Genomic DNA, 21063 nt, shown 5'->3' with positions numbered 1-21063 from the left:
GTAGTGACCAAAGAGGTATTCCATACCAAGTAATGTCATGCTGAGCAATAAAACTGGTGAGTTTTTTTCCCCCAAAGTAGCTGTTGCTTGGGGACTGGCAGGGCATCTGTCTCCTGGTGGTGAGTTTGGTTGGGTGGTTTGTTTTTTTTTTCCATCACTTTTGCCCTTCTGATTCTTTCCCCCATCCCAATGGAGGGCAGTGAGCGAGCAACTGGGTGGGTGCTTACCTGCCAGCTGGGTCAACCCACCACACCTGATATATGTGAATTAAAGTTATGTTTCTGTAAACCTGCTGTTCTGCAGTGTTAAAAACTCAAGTGACTCGGCTTTTGGTATCATGTTAAAAAGGAGAATATAGCACAAAATCTTCCAGAGGTTATCTCTGAAATCAGTATTTACTAACAGATTTATATTAAAAAACAACTTTTAGTGTTGGAATAAGAAGATATTGAAGAGTTGTACAGTAATACGTGGGGAAAAGAGAAGGGAGGATACCAATTTGAAATATGTTAAAGTTTGAAAAAAGTAATTCTTTGTTAATTAGGAAAATTTTGTCCTACTTGAAAGGCAGAAATCCAATTTTACTTTCAGGGAAGTCTTGAATTTTGAAATTGTTTGTTTGAAGGTAAATAATTGTTCTTGGAGGAACAGATCAAACTGCTTTTATGTTCTTGAGTAGATGACTTCACATATGAACTCAAGAATTGTACAGATTCCCTGAAATGTTTAATACAGACACCCTAAAAAACAGAGTTTGAATGGAAAACTATGAATGAAAGAAAATAATTGGAACCCCAGAGTGCTACTTTACAGTGAATTAGGTTAAAATTTTGAGAAGTTTTTGTGCAAGTTTTCTGTAAGGAGATCTGAATGTTATCTGTTGTCTTGGATCCCAGTAAGAATCATTCTTGTTGGATTTCCTACCTCTGTCATCAGGCCAAGGTTGTAGTTGTTTTGTTTTGTTTCTGTTTTAGTGGCCAGGGGCTGTTGAGACAACTTCAGGATCCTAGCAGCTGAGTAACTTTCACAAACATGTAAACTCTTGTTAACCAAAACAGCTAGTCATGCTGGCCAAGAGTTTGAGAATTACGCACCATGCATAGCATCTGACATGTTCAGAGCCTGTTTTTTAAGTGATAATATTCCTTGTTTTAATAAGGAGTTGTTTGAAAGCCAGGAGAGCCCCTCCATTCATTCTTTTTAAAACAAAAACATTGTTGTAGGGTTTGCAAATACTATTCCTTAAAAGATTTTGTTGATATTTGTCTATCTGTGGGTGTCAGTAGTATTGTTTGCTCATGTGGTAGAATTAGTCACTGTATTTTCCTCTGGAAATGCCCCAGTCCTTTATAAACAGTTCTTTGTAGCTCTAATCTTTTTGCATTGGGCTGTAAGAAGGTATCAACTGATCTGGTGTTACTTGTGTCATGCCACTGGTGCTGGGTCATCTGATGAAGTGGAGTTCCTGAGATAATTTTCTAATTTTCTTTAATCTCTTTAGGCCAGATTAAGATTAATCTGTTGTTTTCCTGGTGTGTTTAGTTCTTTCCTCCAAAGTCTAGGGGATTCTTTGGTTAGGGTGGTTACTAGTTACAGCGAGCCAAATATCTGCCAGAAAAATGGGTGCTTAACATAGGTGAAGTGACAGATGATACCTTTGATCCTGTTTGCTACCTAGAGTAAATACTGTTCTGCAAAGGGAATTTGTCCTTCCCTTTACATTATTTTTTGAGCTCTGTGAGTCCTGGATAGACATTTGCTTACTCAGACATAAATGCGGCTTCTTTTCCAATTTACTCTCTTCTGTTTAGGACAAAGAATTGTCTTGAGATCAAATTTGTGGCTTCGAGTGCAAGGCTGAGACAGAGGAATATTTCATGCTGTTGTTGTTAGTGAGTTGCTTAATTACTCAGAATGTTGATTTACTCATGCTTGATGCCTATAATAAATATTTCACATATAATTGTCAAACACTAATACTTTGAGATTGGCAGTGATTTGTAGCAGTTGTATAACGAAACAGCTGTTGGGGGTGACTGAATAGCAGTACATTTTGACTGAAAGTTGTGATAACTAATGAGTGAAAAGGGGGACTATTCTATGGGACTAAAAGATTTTCTAGGTGGTTTTTGTCCTGTGTTGCTATGATGTATATGTAGATGCATATATAAGGGATGTATCTACATATGAAAACCTTTTTATTGGTAAATTCAGTTGTTTCTTGGCACTGTCAGTTGCTTTTTGTAAGTTAAATAGAAATGAAAGTGTCATATAGAGTATGTATTGATATTTTATCATTTTGAGTTTTTATAGAGACCTGTGGTTATGAATCCATTATATTCTTTTGTTTTGTTGCTGTTAGGTTTCACTCTTTGTGGATCTTCATCTCGAAGGATTAATGTTCACTAGCCGTGGATTCAGACATAGTAACAAATATTGAACACATTATAAATGAATGTTAGAATAATTTGGAAATACCTTATTTTAATTCAAATTCAAAATTGCTTTTTGTTTTATCAGCAAACACGTATCTCTTTATGGTGCAAGCTCGTGGTATAATGTTGAGAGAAAATGTAAAAACAATAGGACACATGATCAGATTGTACACTAACAAAAATGCTACACTGAATGGCACAGGTAAGAATATTTCTTATTTAATTTCATTTTTAAAAGAGCTTTATGGAAAAAAAAAAAAAGCCAAACCTTAATGACATAGCTTGATTATGAAGACCTAAACCCAAGTCCTACTTCTCTGTAACTGGAGTGAAGGCCAAATAGTTACTGTTTATCAGTTCACTTTAGTAGGAAATATTTGTCATAGCTGTAACAAAGATATCTTAATTTTATGATTGTTCCTTTAGTGCATTAAAACGTTTTTTAATTATGCTGCTAAGAATTTGTTACTTAAAAAAGTTAATGCTCTCACCTGCATGATGATATGTTACAAATTCAGTGGATAACATAGATTTTTACAAAAATCAATTCCTCTTTTTAAGATTATCCTGAAGGAAACAATTCTAGTGACTGTGTTGCTCAAACAACAGTGTATCTTCCAGAAAACTTCACTTACTCTCCTTACCAGGCTTGTCCAGAGAAGCTGCCTTACATGAGTAAGTTTTAAACTGACCTTAATGTTTATCTAGTACATTGGATTGTGCTTAAAATACAGTTATTTTAATATAAAATATAACTGTAAGGAGTCCACAAATATAGCAGAAAATAATGAATAAAACACATCTGAGAATGGACAATAATGCTTAGTAGAATTTTGCCTGTAACTATTGTGTTACTAAAGCTTTTGGCCTCTTTACTAATCACCTAATGTGTTTTAAATTTTATTTACAAATCATTTTACTTTCTACAAATTAAATACTAAATGTTTTTATTAATATGTAGGAATACTCTAACTTCATAAAAAGTACCCATTCAGAGTTGCATATTTTGAGGAATAGTTAAAAATTTTCTTTTTGGAAATGGTATTCCTAATACAAAGATTCATGAGTCAGAAACTAGTTCTCAAATCTTCATCAGCTAATTGCAGTTACCTCAGTATATAGGAAACTGAACAAGATGGTGTAGTGAAGTGGAACTGATGGAGGTAGGAGTGCTAAAGCCCTGTCATAATAAGGAAATAGTACTTATGTAATAAGTGAAAAGCTGTGATCCTCAGGAAATTTTAAAATTAAGCTTTCAAACCCAGATGTTTAAGATCCCAAGCTATTAAATAGAACTTGATTAGGTAACCCTAACTTTATTTGTCTTTAAGCCTAGAATCTAAACTTCTAATTCTTTTGTTTGAAAGTATTGAGTTACAGAGGAGTGTCATGCAGAATTAAGAAACTGCGTTGAGTACTTTGGCACCATTGCTGTTCTGGTTTGCTGGGTTTTTATAAAACCTATAATATCACAGCTGTCCTACATAGCAGTATCCCAGTGTATGTAGATCTTATAAGCAGGTATTACACACAATTAAAGCAGTTACACAAAATGAGATTGGAAGAGTTCCTTGATGTAATTCGGTGTCCTTAACTTGGTATAATGGTATAATAATGTGGCTGAAAGGCTGTTGGCATAACTTTTTTATCTTCTTTCTGTAGATGAAGTATAGCTTTGGGAATATTCTCAAAAATTCTTGTTAAGAATTTTAAATTTTCATGTGAATTCCCCTTTCCTGCAAACTTGCCATTGTTCAGATTCAGCCAAAATTCTGGGCATTGTTTGCTCTCTTCCAGCTTGTAGAGAAAGCAATCCTTAAAGACCAAGTAGTATTAGGTAGGAGACCAGTTTTGAACACTAGAAAGAAAGAGGCAAATCACTCCTGGTGGTGACTGCTTTACCTTGACCTTCACCACTGATAGTTTGCTATTAGAGATAGTTCTTATATTTAACCTTTATAAAATTGCAGTCCCTTGGCTAAACCAGAGTTCCTTCTTAGAAACTGCTATTGAATTTTCAGCTTTTCTCTCTATGTTAGGAATTGTTGTTACATTATCAGAGTTGCCATAGGAAGCAAGGGATGATTAAATATAAATGAATTTTTTGTGCTCTGCATTTGAAAGAAATCATAACTTGAGTCAGTAATCCATGGAGTTACTTAAGTTCTAGTAAATGTTTTGTAGACAGACTTAATATTTTTGAGTGAAGAATTAATAGTAGCATTAGTATAGATCTCAAAGCTAATTAGTTAAATTGAAATGTCTCATTTGGTGTCAGAATGTACCAACTAGGGAAGAAGAATCAACAACTCTCTGTAAAATAGTGTAAATATGTTACTAGAAATGGCTGTTCATTAGTATCTGTTATGCTAACATGTTTATGTTACTTGCTATATTTAAAATCAAACAAGTAAACTACTTACTTGTAAGAGAAAATATGAAATGGTTCCTGAAGATATTTGTGACCCCTTCCAGAATTTTAACCTCTTGTCTTTTAGGCTAACACCTGACTTAAGCTGTGGGCTGTCATTCAGCATGAGCAAGTAATTAAGTCTTTAATATAGCAGTTCAAATCCATATCATACCAAACAATGTTGCTGATAGCCAAATTGAGTTGCTGTTCATTTTTTCTTCAAAGAAAAATAGTGGATTTTATTAGGCTAATCTAGATTCCATAATAACTCCTTTTTCAATCTCAACAGAGAAGTTTATCCAGTGAAGAGTACAGTAACAGTGCCTGTTATCTATTTTTCTTTTCAACACCTCCAAATTCTAAACTTTGTCTCTTACATTGTAAATCTACAGACATAGAGCCAAAAGTATAAATCAGTTGCTGTTGCTTATGAGCTTAAATCATGTAGAAAACTGTCTTAATCCAAGTAGCAATTAACCATGGTGTGATTATATCCTTATTTCAGTCTCTTTCTCTCCAGAAATAGGTTTTGACTTTCAAAATCATGTGGAAGTTCTATAATACTGCACACATAAACAAATAAAGCTAAATTATTCCAATAATAAATATTTTAGCTACTTTGGGAAACAAAAAGTTCGAAACATGTCAACTCGATAACCAGAGAAACAAGAATGATGATTATGCTGATTGAAAAATGCATATAAATTAGTATTTTTTATGAAACTTTCAAGGGATCTGGCAGTTGAATTCTGCCAGATTAGTTAGTTCAAAACTGCATTGGCTTCTGCTACCTGTTCTACTTGTGTATTAGTCTGCTGTCCAGGAGTGGAGGGATGAAGCAAGTTAGAACATACTAGGGTACCTTAGTAGGTCAGCCTACTTATAGCATATTATCTTAAGTCATTGATGCAGATTTGTTTGCACTGACAGGTATTTAGAATTGCCAGAGTAGGGATTCATTCTACACTGCCATCCTTGCTATCAACTTCATTGGCTATATGTAATTTACCCAAATTTGTCTATAGGTCTCCTTCTTGCTGCTCTCTTTTCCATATTTTTTGTTAGTAATCTCTTTGTACTTTTTCTGTCCTGCTTAATTTAATAGAGAAATCATAATTTTAGTAGAAAATAATTCACTGGATAAATTACTGTTCAGCAAAGAGATGTATGTCTCACCCTTTGATTTTCATGTATACCTTTTTAATCACCATCTCTGTATTTAATTATAATCTAAATAAAACTTCTCTGAAGATTTAATGCAATGAAATGTTGTAGGTGGTCCTGAGATAGCCAGGGAAGAAGGCTTCTTGAATCATATATATTTTGACCTGCTTAATAGTCTAAGGTTATTGTAGAAGTCAACTACTCTTCTTTACGTCAACTTGCCAAATTTGTATCGTGAAAGGAGTATGGTAAAATCATGTTTTGTCGCAAGTACGTATGCTCTTAAAATAGGAACAGCTAGTGCCTTTTGTGCGTGACTCAGTCTTTCAGGTTCTAACCCACTGGTTGAGCATTGCTGTGCTAATCCATAAGCAAGACACCTCTACTTCAAGACAGAAGCAGTACAAAAGAATCTCTAATCAGCATAATTTTAATACTGACTTGAGAGGTAAATGGAAAGCAGATCAGTTTTTTCAGTTACATGAAATAAAACCCTCATGTTAAGAATATTTAAGCAGTCTGCCCAAGTCACTTCATGGTTTGTCTAAGAACTGGCTCTTAATGAGCATAAGAAATATCCAGATCTTCTAGTTTGATCACCTCAGTACACTGGGGTTGAATATACCTAAACCATTTAAAATAGATATTAGAAAAATCTATTTTGTATTAAAAAAAAAAAAAATCATCAATGGAGGAAGTTCTACTGTCTCCAGAAGTAGTATATTCTAATATTCCATTTGCTGAATAGTTAAGCTTTTCCTAATACTCAACCTGATACTCAACCTGCATTTAGGTTTGTTCACAACCCCCGCCCCCTCGCAAGTTGGTCGGATTTCTCCTTGCCCTTGATGCTTGGAAAAAAGTTGGTTACCGTCTATGTACCAAATTACTGTCTTGGAAAAGACTTAGTTTTTGTCAGCCTCTTCCTTTGTAGATAAACCAGTACTTTCAGCCTTTCTAGACTACATAGTTTCAAAAGCTCTTGTCATTCTTGATTTTTGTACTGTAGACTTTCTCTAATTTGATTTCCTTTTGAAACATCATAACTGGCTAAAACCCTGGTTACAAAACAAACTAGTAATTACCTTTTCTGTCTTTCATATAACAGCAGTTAATGTATTCCAGAATGACATTTGCCATTTTTGTGCAATTGCATTACAGTTTATTGCCTCGTGTTAATAGGCAATCCATTATAAACTGTCAAAATATCTTTCTGCACATTGCAGCATAGCCAGGTATTTCCTGTTTTGTGTGTGTATGCTTCATTTCTCCTTCAGTAACAATCCATACTTTTTTTTTATTAATTTCACTCTGCTGATTTCGGTATGTATCTGATTTGTTGAAATTACTTCGTTTTCTGATTCCGTTCTTCAAAATGCTTTCTGCTTCCTCAGCTTTCTTTTTTTGCAGGTTGTGTAAATATGTTTCATTGCAACATACTAGGCAGTAATGGAAGTAGTGAATAATAAGGCCAGATATTTACTGAGATGCCTCTTCTCCTGCCCCCCACCAATGGCAGGGAAATACTGCTGATTTCTATTTGCCCATCTCCTGTGTACTTTTGATAGTACCAATATTTCAGGGTTTACTATAGCTACTTTTTAAACAGTCTCGAGGGAATTTCATCATGTCTCATGAAGTTAGAAGCACCTGCCTTATATAAATACTGGCTTACCATTCCTCCTTTCTTTTTTTTTTTTTTCCTTTAATTTAAGCTCCGTAAGCATCTGATCACATCTAAACTTTTCTCAGGAGACTAAGGCACCTGAGTCCTTTGCATCATGTGTCGTTTGCTTCCTTTTCTGGTGTAGTAATTGACCTTTATTTATCTTTATTTTCCTATTAGATTCTATAAATAAACTGAAAGGCTCTTGTTGCTTCTCTGTCTCTTGGTAGCTGAAATTGATTTAGTGATTTATTTATTTTTTAAAATTTAATTTGTACATGTTTATACTCTACATATACTTGCCCTTTGTTGATTGCCCTTGTATCTACTTTTTGTAAGATTTCTTTTTCAGGTTATTGAAAAGTTTCAGCTACAACCATAATGATAATCTAAGCTTTTTATTTACCTATTTATTTATTTATTTGTATTTAAAGTTCTGTAGGATTAGCTTGTTCTGGTGTATATTTATACAGTGTTTTTCCAGGAACTGCCAGCTTTCCTTTTTCTTCTAAAATAAATAAATAAATATGTGTTTGTTTAAATCTGCTCTTAAAAGATCTTTTCCTTATTGTGCTGTTCCTGATCCTTTTTTTCTCTATCATCTTCCTTTTTTTTAAAGTTGCCTTCTACATTTACAAGTAGTTCTACATATAATCATGTGCAAAACTAAAATAGCTCTTGCAGTATCTTCTGCCTTCTTTTGAAAACAGTAGTTGTTCCTAGCATGCTGCAAAAGTTTCGATCTTTCCAAAAGATTTAGATAGCTAGTCAATTCAGTGTTAAAACATGAAGCAATCTTTTGGACACAAAGAGGATCTTTTGAGTATGGGCACAGGGGAGAAAATGGGAGTGATTTCTTTCATTAACTTTAAATTTCCAACTCTCACCAAAAGACTTAAATTTTTAAACAAAAATAAGTAGAATATTTTGTGGTATCTCTCGGGTGGTTACTGCAAGTTTTTATTTGATGATCTAGCATAGTAGTTGCTGAAGAACAACTTGAGCATTTGGTTAATGAGTGTTACACTACTCTTCTCCCCAGATTTTTTTGATTCCTTCTACTTCTGTGGGTATTTACTATGAATCATTATTTCCAGTTTTGAAATTTATACACATACATAATGACTGACAACTTTTAGCTATCAACTAAGTGTAAATATTTTCTCATAATAAGTACTAACCTGATTTTTTTTCCTACCATACTGTGGTCTTTATTCAATATCTTAGTGAATTCCACTCTCAGCAGTAGCCATTTGCAAATACTTTTCCCATTGGGCTAATTTGTTCTATCAGTGGTAATTCTCAAGTCCAGGAACTTGCTATAAATAGGTTTGATGCAGACAGTAGTGAATTAGTGGATGAAGGCTGTACATGAAATGTGCGTAATTATCAAGAGTTTAAATTGAGGAGGTTTGCTGAGTGTAGTGATGATACATTTTCTTTTTCTGTGGAAGTGCAGGTAGGAAGACACCCAGAATTTGAGTATCAGTTCAGTAGTGCAGATGATGTGGAATGGTTAACAGTGGTACTTGAAGGGTGACTCTGATTTTCTGGAATATATATAGAATTCAAATAACTTTGCTTGTTCTGTGTCCTCTGAAATGAGTATTTTGCATATAGGATTTATTGAAGGAATGTTTATATTGGGAAATATTGAAATTCATTCTGTCAAAACTGAATATTAAAAAGGTAGTATAAATTGTTTCTTTTTTATCTGTAGGTAGTGTAGCTACAAATTCCTGATGCTATTTCTCTGTGATATACCACATAGTGTTAGATCTGTTGTCTTAATTGAAATTAATAAATAATTTTTTTTACCTCTAGGAGGCCTTATCGATGTCAATATGAGTGAAATTAGTTTTGATGAAATTCAGCAACTGTTTTCAAAAGATTTAGACATTAAACCAGGAGGACACTGGAAACCAAAAGACTGTAAGCCGCGATGGAAGGTGAGATGCTGCTTTTCTGGTTTTTTTTCTGTTAGTGTATAAGAATAGTTTACCATTGCAAGCACTCAGTCTTTTACTGCTGTATATTTTATATAATACGTACTGTGTTATACGATATGTGTTATGCTATCTGTGCTCAAGAAGAGACTAAAGCTTGAAGAAAAACTTGAAATGGATTGTCAGGAACTTCTAAATGTTCACTAACTGTTGTTACTAAACATTTTGTCATGGATGCAAACTTGTCCTATGTGTATGTTGCTTAAAGTATAATTAGAAGCAAGTGAACATAAAAGGAAAATCTTATTTATATTCTACTCAGAATTTTTTTTCTTTTTTTAATTGTTTGAGCAAAATTCCAACACACTTTCCTAGCAGGAATGAAGGTGTAAAACACCAAGCCAGTTTAAATGTAAAAGTTGAAAAGCCTATGTAAGCCATGGGAAACTTGATCTGTATTGAAACATTAGAATTTAAAAATGCTAATATAATAGTTTAATATGTATGTAATTTTTTGAAGGTGGCGATCCTTATTCCTTTTCGGAATCGCCATGAGCATCTTCCAATTTTTTTCCGTCATCTGATACCTATGTTGCAGAAGCAGCGGCTGGAATTTGCCTTCTATGTTGTTGAACAGGTAACAGCATTTAATTGAAAAGCGACTCTTCCAGATTCCTTCCTAAAGGGGACTTGATGTTCTTATCAAGATTTGGATGAATCCAGAATTTAAAAATTGTTACTCTGCTGTTCTAATCCTTTGAATGAAAAAGGAAAGTTCATGTTGCTTTTCTTCAAATACAGGCTAATATTTTATAGGTGATAACATGGCCTCTTTGAATCTATTGTCTTTGTAAGTTTTCAAGGACAAAAAAATGGGGCTACATCTGGCTGGTGACCAGTCACCAGCAGTGTTCCTCAGGGTTCAATTCTAGGGACGGTTCTGTTCAGCGTATTTATCAATGATCTGGATGCAGGAGTTGAATGCACCGTTAGCAAGTTTGCTGATGATAACAAACTGGGAGAGTACTGTTGACTCTCTTGAGGGATGGGATGCCTTGCAGAGGGATCTAGACAGATTGGAGCATTGGGCTATGATTAATGGGATGAAATTTAACAAGTCGAAATGCTGGATTCTGCAGCTAGGATGGAGTAAAGCTGGGCACAAGTATAGATTCGGAGAGAAGTGGCTGGAGATCAGCTCTGCAGAAAGGGATCTGGGGGTGCTGGTCGGCAGCAGGCTCAGTGTGAGTTGGCAGCGTGCCCTGGCATCCAAGAGGGCAAACCGTGTCCTGGGGTGCATCAAACACAGTATAACCAGCCGGTCAAAAGAGGTGATCATCCTGCTGTATTCAGCGGTGGTGTGGCCTCACCTTGAGTAGTGTGTGCAGTTCTGGGCCCCACAATTCAAGAAGGATGTGAAGGTGCTTGAATGCATCCAGAGGAGGGCCCCAAAGCTGGTGAAAGGGCCGGAAGGCATGTCCTATGAGGAGCAGCTAAGGACTTTGGGTTTGTCTAGTTTGGAGAAAAGGAGGCTGAGGAGTGCCCTCATTGCTCTCTGCAGCTTCCTGAGGAGGGGAAGTGCAGAGGGAGGTGCTGAGCTCTTCTCCCTGGGATCCGGTGACAGGACATGTGGGAATGGTTCAAAGCTGTGCCAGGGGAGGTTTAGACTGGACGTTAGGAAGCATTTCTTTACTGAGAGGGTGGTCAAACACTGGAACAGGCTTCCTAGAGAGGTGATCGATGCCCCAAGCCTGTCAGTGTTTAAGAGGCATTTGGACAATGCCCTTAATAACATGCTTTAAGTTGGTTAGTCCTGGAGAGGTCAGGCAGTTGGGCTAGATGATTGTTGTAGGTCCCTTCCAACGGAAATAGTCTATTCTGTTCTACTTGACTGTTTTCACAAGAAACAAAATGTAATGTTTCTTAGTTTGCATCAGTATTTCTTTAACTCGTAATGTCATGCTGTATTAATCCGAACCATACATATTTTGATACTTCAGAGTTTGTAGTGCTATAAGTTGCTAGTGCTGTTTAGTTTTGTGTAAGAGGGGAGAACAGCTGGACTTCTAAAATCACGAAATACAGTTGATGTAGTTGGTGCTACCCAGAGCTATTGCTCTGCTTAGCTAGAGCAATAACAGGCATCTTTGTCGATGCTTTTTTTTTGTGTGGTAGAGGATGTATTTCTCATAGTATTGAAATTTTGTCTCTTTCTTCTTGATTCTTACAATGTCTCCTTTGTTTTCTGTTTGAAGACAGGTACACAACCTTTTAATCGTGCAATGCTCTTTAATGTTGGCTTCAAAGAGGCTATGAAGGATGCTGTCTGGGACTGCATAATATTTCATGATGTGGATCACTTACCTGAAAATGACCGAAATTATTATGGATGTGGAGAAATGCCACGCCATTTTGCAGCAAAGCTAGACAAATACATGTATATGTAAGTAATTAGCTTTGTTCACGTTGTTTCTTAAAGACCCAGAAACATTTTTAAAGTGTGTAAAGTATGAATTTTGTGACAGTATATACAGTAGGTGAAACCAATAAAACAGCCTCCTACCATGCTATTTACATAAATGAATATCTAGTTATTAAAAGGAAGTTGTAAGTTTAGTGTCTACATTTGATATGTTCCTAATTTGAATATATTATTTATAATTTTCACTGTCGAACTTGTTGCAGTGAGGTTATCTTTGAAAAAAAAAGGCTATATGTGTTAAGGGGCAATCTTTTCTGGCTACGTAAGCCTTTGCAGTGGTGTTAACAAAGATAAGCAGATGACCTGCAGCAAAATACAACAGGAAAAATGTCTTAATTATCTCATAAATGTACAATTTATTTCTGCTTTGTACTGCTTTTTAAACAGAAGATTTTGTTACTGCTAGACCATTTTGTATCTATTCAGTCTCTATTGACATTTGATTAACGTAGTGGGTCCTGCTGTTTTGTTACCTCCTTTCCTTCTCCCGTTTTACATTAATGATGTTTCACTTCCTTTTTAACACTCCGCACTCTCATGACACTCTCCCAATCACTTCACATAAAGCTGTAGCTTATTGCTTGCTACATCTGTGTATTTGCCATCCTGAAATTTTGTGAAGTTGATCAACTTGACAACCTAGTCAACCTGACAGATCAAAAGCAATGCATTGAAAACATAACTCTGTGTTTGGGCTTCAGGTTGTCAGCCAATTAGCAGTCAAACCTTTAAAGATTTTATGTGTGTTTAAAAAGATATAAACAAACACATATAACTATATAAGAGATTTCCTCTATTTTTATATGTATTTATAAAATACATACTTTAGGTATTTATATATACATATATGGAATTTATAAAATGTCTAAATACAGATAAATATTTACAAAATATGTTTATGAAGTAGATGCATATTTATGAAATATAAAAAAAATATGTTTATGTATATATACAAAAAAGGGCACGTGTACCACACACACACATACATACATATGAATAAAAACCTCAAACAGTTCCATTAACTGTCATACCCCAGTTGTTTTTATTTTTGGTTGGTGGGTTGGTTTTGGGTTATTGGTAGTTTTTTGTTGGTTGTTTTTTGGGTTGGTGGTGTTTGGGTTTTGGGGGGTTTTTAGAACACCTATTATTTCAGTTAAATGTTGAACGGGATATATAGTAACAACCTTCCCCAAAAGCTGTTAAGATTTGGTTGAATCCTCTGTTTCCACAGAGATCAGAAATTACATGACTCTCTATTTCTTTTTCTTTCCCCTCGCATTCTGGAGTTATTTGTCCTTCAGTGTGGCAATTGTGTCCTAAGCAATGGTAAATCTTTTATGTAGATAGTCCTAACTCCTTGAAGGTTCCAGATTTGGAAGCATCTCCTGGGAAATATGTTTGATTACTTTTATTTGATGAAATTGTATGCTGTTTCTGAAAGAGGAACACACTTCACTGTAGCAGCTTCTGGGTTAAGGATGCAAGTCAGTATTGATGGAATTAAATATAGATACTTAAATATTATCATTTTTTTCTAGATTGACAGTGTTCTGAGAATTGGAAATCACATTGCCTGGGCCTTAGTGTGTTATGTTATATAGCTATAGTGGCTGTTCGTGTTGGCCAACTGCTTATTACTTAATAATATGTTAGTAATTACTGTATGCTTACTGACAAAAAAGTCTATAGACCCTTTTGATTCAAAAGTTTAGCTTCTAAAAACTGGAAAATTGTTTTTTGAATAAGTATGTATTTCACTGTGGTTAAATATGTACTGTTAAACTGTTCCTCTCAAGTTTTACCAGTTCTGTAGAGTATAGTTATGAATTAAAATTACTGAATTGATGCATTACTGATTTGTAATTTTTTCAGTTGATTAAAGAGAGGGGTTTTTTCAGTTGAATAGTGTCAAAATACATTAGAGGACTTCACTTAACACTTCAGCTATGGGTCTGAATTAGCCATCTGAAATATGTGATAGACTTACCACCACTTTCATGTGGTGATACTAATTTGAGCTACACTTTAAGAGTACCTTTTATGCAAATCAGACACTACTGCAAACATTTTGTTTAACTTTCATGTATGTTACTTAATGCCAGCGATCTCTGAACCAGTTTCCCATAGTGAATACATTCAGCATCTGTTCATGTCCTTAGTTTGGGGTTCTTGGTTTTTTGAAAGTTATTGTTCAAAGAGAAGGCTACCTATCTAAGTTCAGCTAATAATACAGAATTTGTCTTTTGTTTTCAGTCTTCCATACAATGAGTTCTTTGGTGGTGTAAGTGGCCTGACAGTGGAACAATTCAAGAAGATCAACGGGTTTCCAAATGCCTTTTGGGGATGGGGTGGAGAAGATGACGATCTTTGGAACAGGTGAGTGTTCAGTGCTTATGTCTTTCTCATTGTTCTGTGGTATTCCCTCTTTGAGAGCAATTAAGTGTTTTTTCTGTCAGTTGTTACCTTTTAAAAATTTGTTTTAAATGAAAAAATTCTAACATTTCTAAAGAACATACCTTTTGAAGGGATAAGTACAACGTTCTTTTTTCTTGGCCTGGGGACAGTTAACAGGCTTTTGAGAGACAGGTCTTGTAACAAATAATGGATATAACAACAGATAACAATATTAAGCATATTTAGTCCCATTTCTTCTAGTCTTCTGTGTGTTGCTTTTTGATTTTAATTTAATCTTTCTTGCTGCTAGCATTATGGAATACCATCCCACAGACATGTAGAGTAAGCATGAGTTTAAGTATCTTTCATATCTTAGAAGCAGTGTTTGAGGGAGAGGTTAATTTGTGACTACATTGACAGTAAACAAGTGTAAAATGTTCCAGTTGAACTGTTGAAACTGTTGAAGTGTCTGCATGCGTTTATATATAAAAAGATATATTTTAAAGGAAGAGTTTGTATGTTTTTGTTCTTTTTCCGTAGTATTTTCATATTTTTATGCTGTTGTGCTTTAAGAACAAAGCAGGAAATACTAAATATAAAATTATTATTATTATTTCACACTTTACTGGTTTTTGCAAGTTTTTTTAGTTGTGTTAGGAGTGTTTTGGTTCTTTCAGGGAGAGAATGTCAGTGAACGTAAAGACTTAGCTTTAAAAGATTTAATGCATATTTTTCACTTTTACTATAACTTGTAAAAACATCTTTTTAATACTCTCCGTACAAATGTTCATGTATTATACTGCAGGGTTCACTATGCTGGATACAATGTAACAAGACCAGAGGGAGATTTAGGGAAGTACAAATCCATTCCTCATCATCACAGAGGTGAAGTCCAGTTTTTAGGACGGTAAGAAAGATGGAGAACTGTTCAAATATTAGAGCTAAAGATGTAAAATTTTTTCTTACACACATACAAATAAGCAGTCAGTGCTTATTCCCTCTTTAGTGCTAAACTTTGTATTTTCAGATATTTCTTACTTAACCATGAGAGAGGCTGAGTTTCTGTGTCAGAAGGTATTATCCTCATAATCTTTGATGCAGAGTGGTGTTGTTCCTTAGTAGTTCGGGCAGTAGTGCTGGCAGGGCTCCATTAGTTGGTTAATTTGGATATTCTGCAAAAGGAAGCAGTACAGCTAGGGGAAATGACTCCTGCATGAAAACTGACTTCAAAACTCCTGAAGGATTGGTTTCTTCCATCATATTTCATTCTTTTCTGAGGTACAGGTCTTCTCATTTCCTGCTTACGTTGACATGAACTTTTTCTTTCGGGGTTCCTTTCTTTTGCTACAAAGATGCAAAACACTTTAACTGGCTAGCAGGTTCTGGCTGCCCTAGATTGGAATAGCAACCAGAATGCAGCAGATGAGCTACGCCTAAAAATTAGAATGTGAAACACAAATAAAAGATTTATGGTATGTGTTTTCAGATAATTAGAAATACTGCTCAATTCTGTTATCAATGGATGGCTCTTTCTGGGAACGTCTTTATTTTCTGCTTTTTTCATAATTTTTAAATTGAATGTTCCTAAATCTTCTCTGAGCTCCATAGCTGAGTTTTATAGCAAAAGAACATGAAGAAATTGAATGTTCTTTAAAAATAAGTTTAGTTTTGGATGATAAAAAGTATACATATTAAATGCCTTCTTTGTTATTTAGTCTTAATGTTAACTTATGTATGTGAACATAAAATCTAAGTGTATTAAAAAACAGAAAGTGGCTTGCTTTTAAAGCTTAGGTAGGTAACTTGGTAATTTCAAAGGGCTGAGAGGTAGTTTCAGAATTTAAAGCATATTTCAAAATGAAATGACTGTTACAGTGTCATGTCTAACATCATTTTAATTGTTTCTTGCAAATCTTTCTCATGTTTTCTTCTTCCAACTCCCTCTGCAGATATAAACTTCTGAGGTATTCCAGAGAACGTCAGTATATTGATGGGTTGAACAATTTAATATATACTCCTAAAGTACTTGTCAGTAGATTGTATAAAAATATAACTGTTAATCTCATACCAGAACTTGCTCCTGTTAGAGACTATTGATGGAAGTGGAATGACAAGCTACCCTACCAGAATAAACTTTTAACACTGGAAGCTACTGATAGGCACTGTAAAACAAAACCAACAAACAGCAGCTTAGAATTAGAGATTTTTGACCATTTGATGATGCATCTTTGGGATGAGAAGTAAAGTGATTGTATGTATCATGCATTTCATTCTGAAAGAAAAGCCAGCAGCTACCACTCAGATGTTTACAGCATGAGACTACTGTTCAAGCCTTCATTCTTCATATTCTCTATCTTAACCACTCAACTAAATAAACTGCAGAAAACAGACTTGTAGCTTCTCTGGAAGTAGGAACAGAGGCCTCTTCTTCCAGGAATTTTTTATACTAAACCGCCCCCGCCTCATGTATTTAAACGAATGCTTTTGTTTCTTTTTAAAATGTGTTTTGTAAATATGTGATGTAAATTAATGTGTGTACATTGCTTTTAAATTGCTCAATATTTTATGCTTCAATATGTATTTGAGTGTGTTCTCGTTTGAATTCTATAGGAATGTTTTTATTAGCATGAAAGAACAAGTGTAAAATGTAAGTATGCTTAAAAAAAGGTTATACCTTATGTGAAATGAAGGAAATATTAATTGTTGGCCAGCTATGACTGTAAACTGTTATACTAGTTTTGAGCTCTAGGCCTCCTGCATATCTATATAGAAAAATCAATTTCGTATATGAACTTGCTAGAAGAAAGCTTTTAATTTTATTTATTGCCAGCAAAATTGTATGATACCCTGCCTGCCATCTAAATCCTATTTATATGCATATTGCATGTGTATTATGGAAAATCTTGCGGTTGTCGCGTATTATGATCTACAGGAACTCTTAACTGTTTCCAAGTGTGCCACTAGTGTCAATGTCAGGGATTTTAATGCCTAAAACAATGTGTCTGGGTGTGTACAGTATTTTGGTATTGTTCTTTTTTTTTTTTTAAATCCTAGTAAACAGCACTTTTATTCCTCCAAAATCAGAAGAGCCAAAAATGTGTCTTCATTGGAAGAATATTAAAGTTAGATTTTTAAGAAAATAATAAAACATAGTTCTAATAGTTCTAATGCTTGCAGTGTGGGATTTTCAGAACTATGGTGTTGGTCAGACTGTTCCACTGATGATGGCATAAGCGGAACTGAAAGCAGGCCAATCCCAAGTGCTTTTTAAAATTCCACTCATAATATATTAATCAATATAGCTATTTAAGGGCCTATTCTGGTAGAGTGCTGAGTGCTTCAATGATGCACTAAGTATCCTCAAGTCGATGACTTTCAATGAGATTGAGGTTGCACAGTCCCACTAAGGATTGGTCCTGTCTGTTTCTCTATTTTTGTGGTGTTATATGTATGAGTAACTAGCCTCTTTCTTTGGCTTATAATGAAAAACATATCTTATTTTCTGTTTGCTTGTAATGTTACGCTACCTAAAAGTATCCCACTGCTAAGCATTATTACCTTTTCCTAATATTTTTTTACATCCCTTGTTAATACTAAGGAAAAGGACCGGATCATTTATTTTCTATGTTAATGCAAAGATATTGACCAAGATCTATTAAACTGTTTTGTTTGTCACAGTTACTCAACTCTTTAGGAACCAAAGACTGACTTCTGCTCCCATGAAGAATGGAAAGCAGTATATAATAAGGATTGTTTATCCATAGAGTGTTCTGTAAGAGTGTTGACAAAGCATACTAACTTTAACTCATTACTGTGTGTTGGTTTCCTGAATTGCTGCCACAGATGGTGTGGTGCTTTGTACATTTGAGTTTGTTTGCCATAAACACCTTCTATTTCTTTGACATCCCAGCAGCAAATTTTGCCCTTAGCCATTCTTCGGTAAAGTTATGAGCTTAGTTGTAGGTATGCCAAATATTTAGTAGAAATGTAATGATTTAATTTAAGTAGTTGAGAACAATTGTAAGGGATATTTTAAACCATATTTGAATTACCTTAAAATCTACCAGTTAATCTAATATGCTTTAGGAATGATGTAATGCAATGAAAGTAACAAAAAGTGAGCATAAAGTGAACAAAACATCCTTCAAAAGCATGCTTAAGTGGTTTGATCACCTCCTGATATATTTTTCTATAACTGAGTGTATAGAATATTCTGAAGCATATGGTTAAAGGGGAGATAATTAATACACTGTATGAACAATTATATCTCCAAAATAAAGTTAGTCTTATTTCATAACAGACTAATACAATTCTTTAAGAACTGTTGAATAAATTTTTAAATACCTGATGTAATTTTGAAGTGATTTCTGGTTTTCAGTACAAGTTCACCTACAATTTAACACCTATGATTATGAAACATCTTTTGGTACTGTAGGTCTGTACTGTTTTCTGAAGCATGCTTTTGTGCCCATTTGTTAGGCATTCTGTGAAATTAATGTGCAATTTTTAAAAATTCTAATGCATATATATGTGTATATATATACATATATACATACTATATTACACATATGCTGTGGCTGAACTAATATAACTTTACAGCTCTAAGTGATTAATCATGTATGGTCTTAGAAAAATGTGATTTAAACCAGTATGTGAATGGATTATGACATATAACTGAGTTCTTAAAAAGTTTACATTTTGGTCCCCCAAAGTGATGGATGTTAAATTATGAATTGTTAACGAACACTCTTCTCTAAATACTTTTTATCACTTTGTTGGGAAGTTTTAAAAGTTGCCATCTTAAATTACATCAAAATAGTGTTTGTATACTACCTGCCTGAACTCAGTACTATTCTGTAGTGAATTTTAACATAGACAGTGCCTTCAAACAAAATAAATGCGATGCAGAACTGAGTTGTGCACATTCCTTTTGATATTTTCATGATTCTTGTAAAATGTAGAGAGAAGCCAATCACATTGGCTTTTGCATTGCTGAGAAGGCAAATTAAGAATCTCTTCTCTTCAAGGAGTGAGCATGGAGGGAGAAGAAAGAGGGAGTATTTTACAAGATTCTGAAGGTCTTGCAAATTAACAAGTAAAAACATTACAGAAATACTAACAGTGGAATCTGGTTAATATGCTAAGATACTCTTAAGCCCATTTGCTGTATTTCAAATATAAGTAGGAGAATATAAAATATAAAATCCATTTTGCAATAGACAGTATATTGAAAAGCAAGTGCAAAATGTCCTTTTTCTTGCATCTTGCCAGTCTATTTTTCTATTGTTATGTTTACTAATGACTGTGTGTAGTGGGTTACTAATGAGACAGTTATTTAAAAATATTAAAATGATCCATTGCATATCAGCAAGAGGAAGTGTACTTAAGATTATTTTATTTGTAGAGGTATGTAAGATAGGCTTAATGAAAAATGCACTGAAACAAATGCTGGGAATTTCCTGTGTACTATCATAATTTTGGTTTTTTTGTTGTTCATGAAAATGTTTGTACTTTTTTATCATTGTCTTTTATGAAATATAATGTTCTAAAGATTGTGTTGGTTTGTTTATTCTGAGGTTCTGCGGAGAACATATCTTCTTTGTGTTTTGTTTATAGACAAAGTGCTCATTTTTCTAGCGCTCAGTTCCTTGAAGTAACAACAAAAGGAAGGGCTATCTGGCCACGTCATACATCAGGTTAGGCTGTGGTGGGATCAAGCCTTAGGCCAAGAAATCATTTTTCCTTTATTGGTATTTATATGCTTTCAGCTTTTGGTTTTATTAGGCTAAACGACTCACTATTTTTGCATACTTTTCCAAGACAGGGTTGCTATTCTGTTGAATCTTCTAATGGCTTTTCTCTATACTTATTTCTGTGTAGGATTAATCTTCCTTATATATGGATTACAAGAATGGGAAATAGAAGGATTCAGCCGTATTTCTTCTGGCATTAAATGGGGAGCTGGTTTTCTCAGGAATCATCAGTTATCCTCCTTATTTTTCTTTGTATCTTGCAGCTATTACAAAAGTGTTTGATGGTTAGAGATATGCAAGTCATCTTTAGGAGTGCTTCAACTGGGGACAAAGGTATTTGCAGAATTTTATGAAAATATATGAATAAACTTCTTCAAATATGTTTGATGGATATTTTTTCTGCAGCACTGGATATGGACTCTCCTTGAAAGTATCATCAGTTATAACATATTGGAAAGCAGGAAGGAAGGCATTTTAAGTATGGGTAGCAGCCTTTGCATCCTTAAATGCTATTCTACCTTTCTGTCACTTTTAAGCTGCTCTTGCTTCTATTTCTTAAAAATCAGAATTGGGAGGTGAGTTTAGCTGATGATTATGTGGGGCCCTGGGTAGTAGTCCCATGTGACTTCATCGATTGTGGGCTTTAGTAATAAAGTATAGATGGTGGTAGGAGGTGGATTGCATTTCCTGTGTGCTTACTTTCCATGAGACACCTTTCACATGTGTTTTGTTTGCTTCCTTTGCAAGAAGGAGTGTAGTTTATTAACTTCACGGAAGACTGTGGTTTAGTCTCAGAATCCCAGTAATGGA

General features: G+C 34.5%; 1 protein-coding gene across 1 annotated transcript in view; it reads left to right on the top strand.

The window, feature by feature from the left end:
* The window catches only part of B4GALT6 (beta-1,4-galactosyltransferase 6), a 35337-nt gene extending 15282 nt beyond the window's left edge, over positions 1-20055 (top strand). The window contains exons 2-9 of the mRNA XM_052786808.1: positions 2521-2637; positions 2997-3110; positions 9503-9627; positions 10145-10261; positions 11880-12067; positions 14360-14482; positions 15306-15407; positions 16450-20055. Coding sequence (XP_052642768.1) covers positions 2521-2637; positions 2997-3110; positions 9503-9627; positions 10145-10261; positions 11880-12067; positions 14360-14482; positions 15306-15407; positions 16450-16597 — 1034 coding nt within the window. The 3' untranslated portion in view covers positions 16598-20055. The remainder of the gene's footprint in view (positions 1-2520; positions 2638-2996; positions 3111-9502; positions 9628-10144; positions 10262-11879; positions 12068-14359; positions 14483-15305; positions 15408-16449) is intronic.
* Positions 20056-21063: the final 1008 nt, after the last annotated feature.

Source organism: Harpia harpyja, chromosome 5 (assembly GCF_026419915.1).
Source record: "Harpia harpyja isolate bHarHar1 chromosome 5, bHarHar1 primary haplotype, whole genome shotgun sequence".
In the NCBI taxonomy this organism is placed as follows: domain Eukaryota; kingdom Metazoa; phylum Chordata; class Aves; order Accipitriformes; family Accipitridae; genus Harpia; species Harpia harpyja.
Note: the sequence above shows the minus strand (reverse complement) of the source record. Positions and strands in the feature narration are given on the sequence as shown.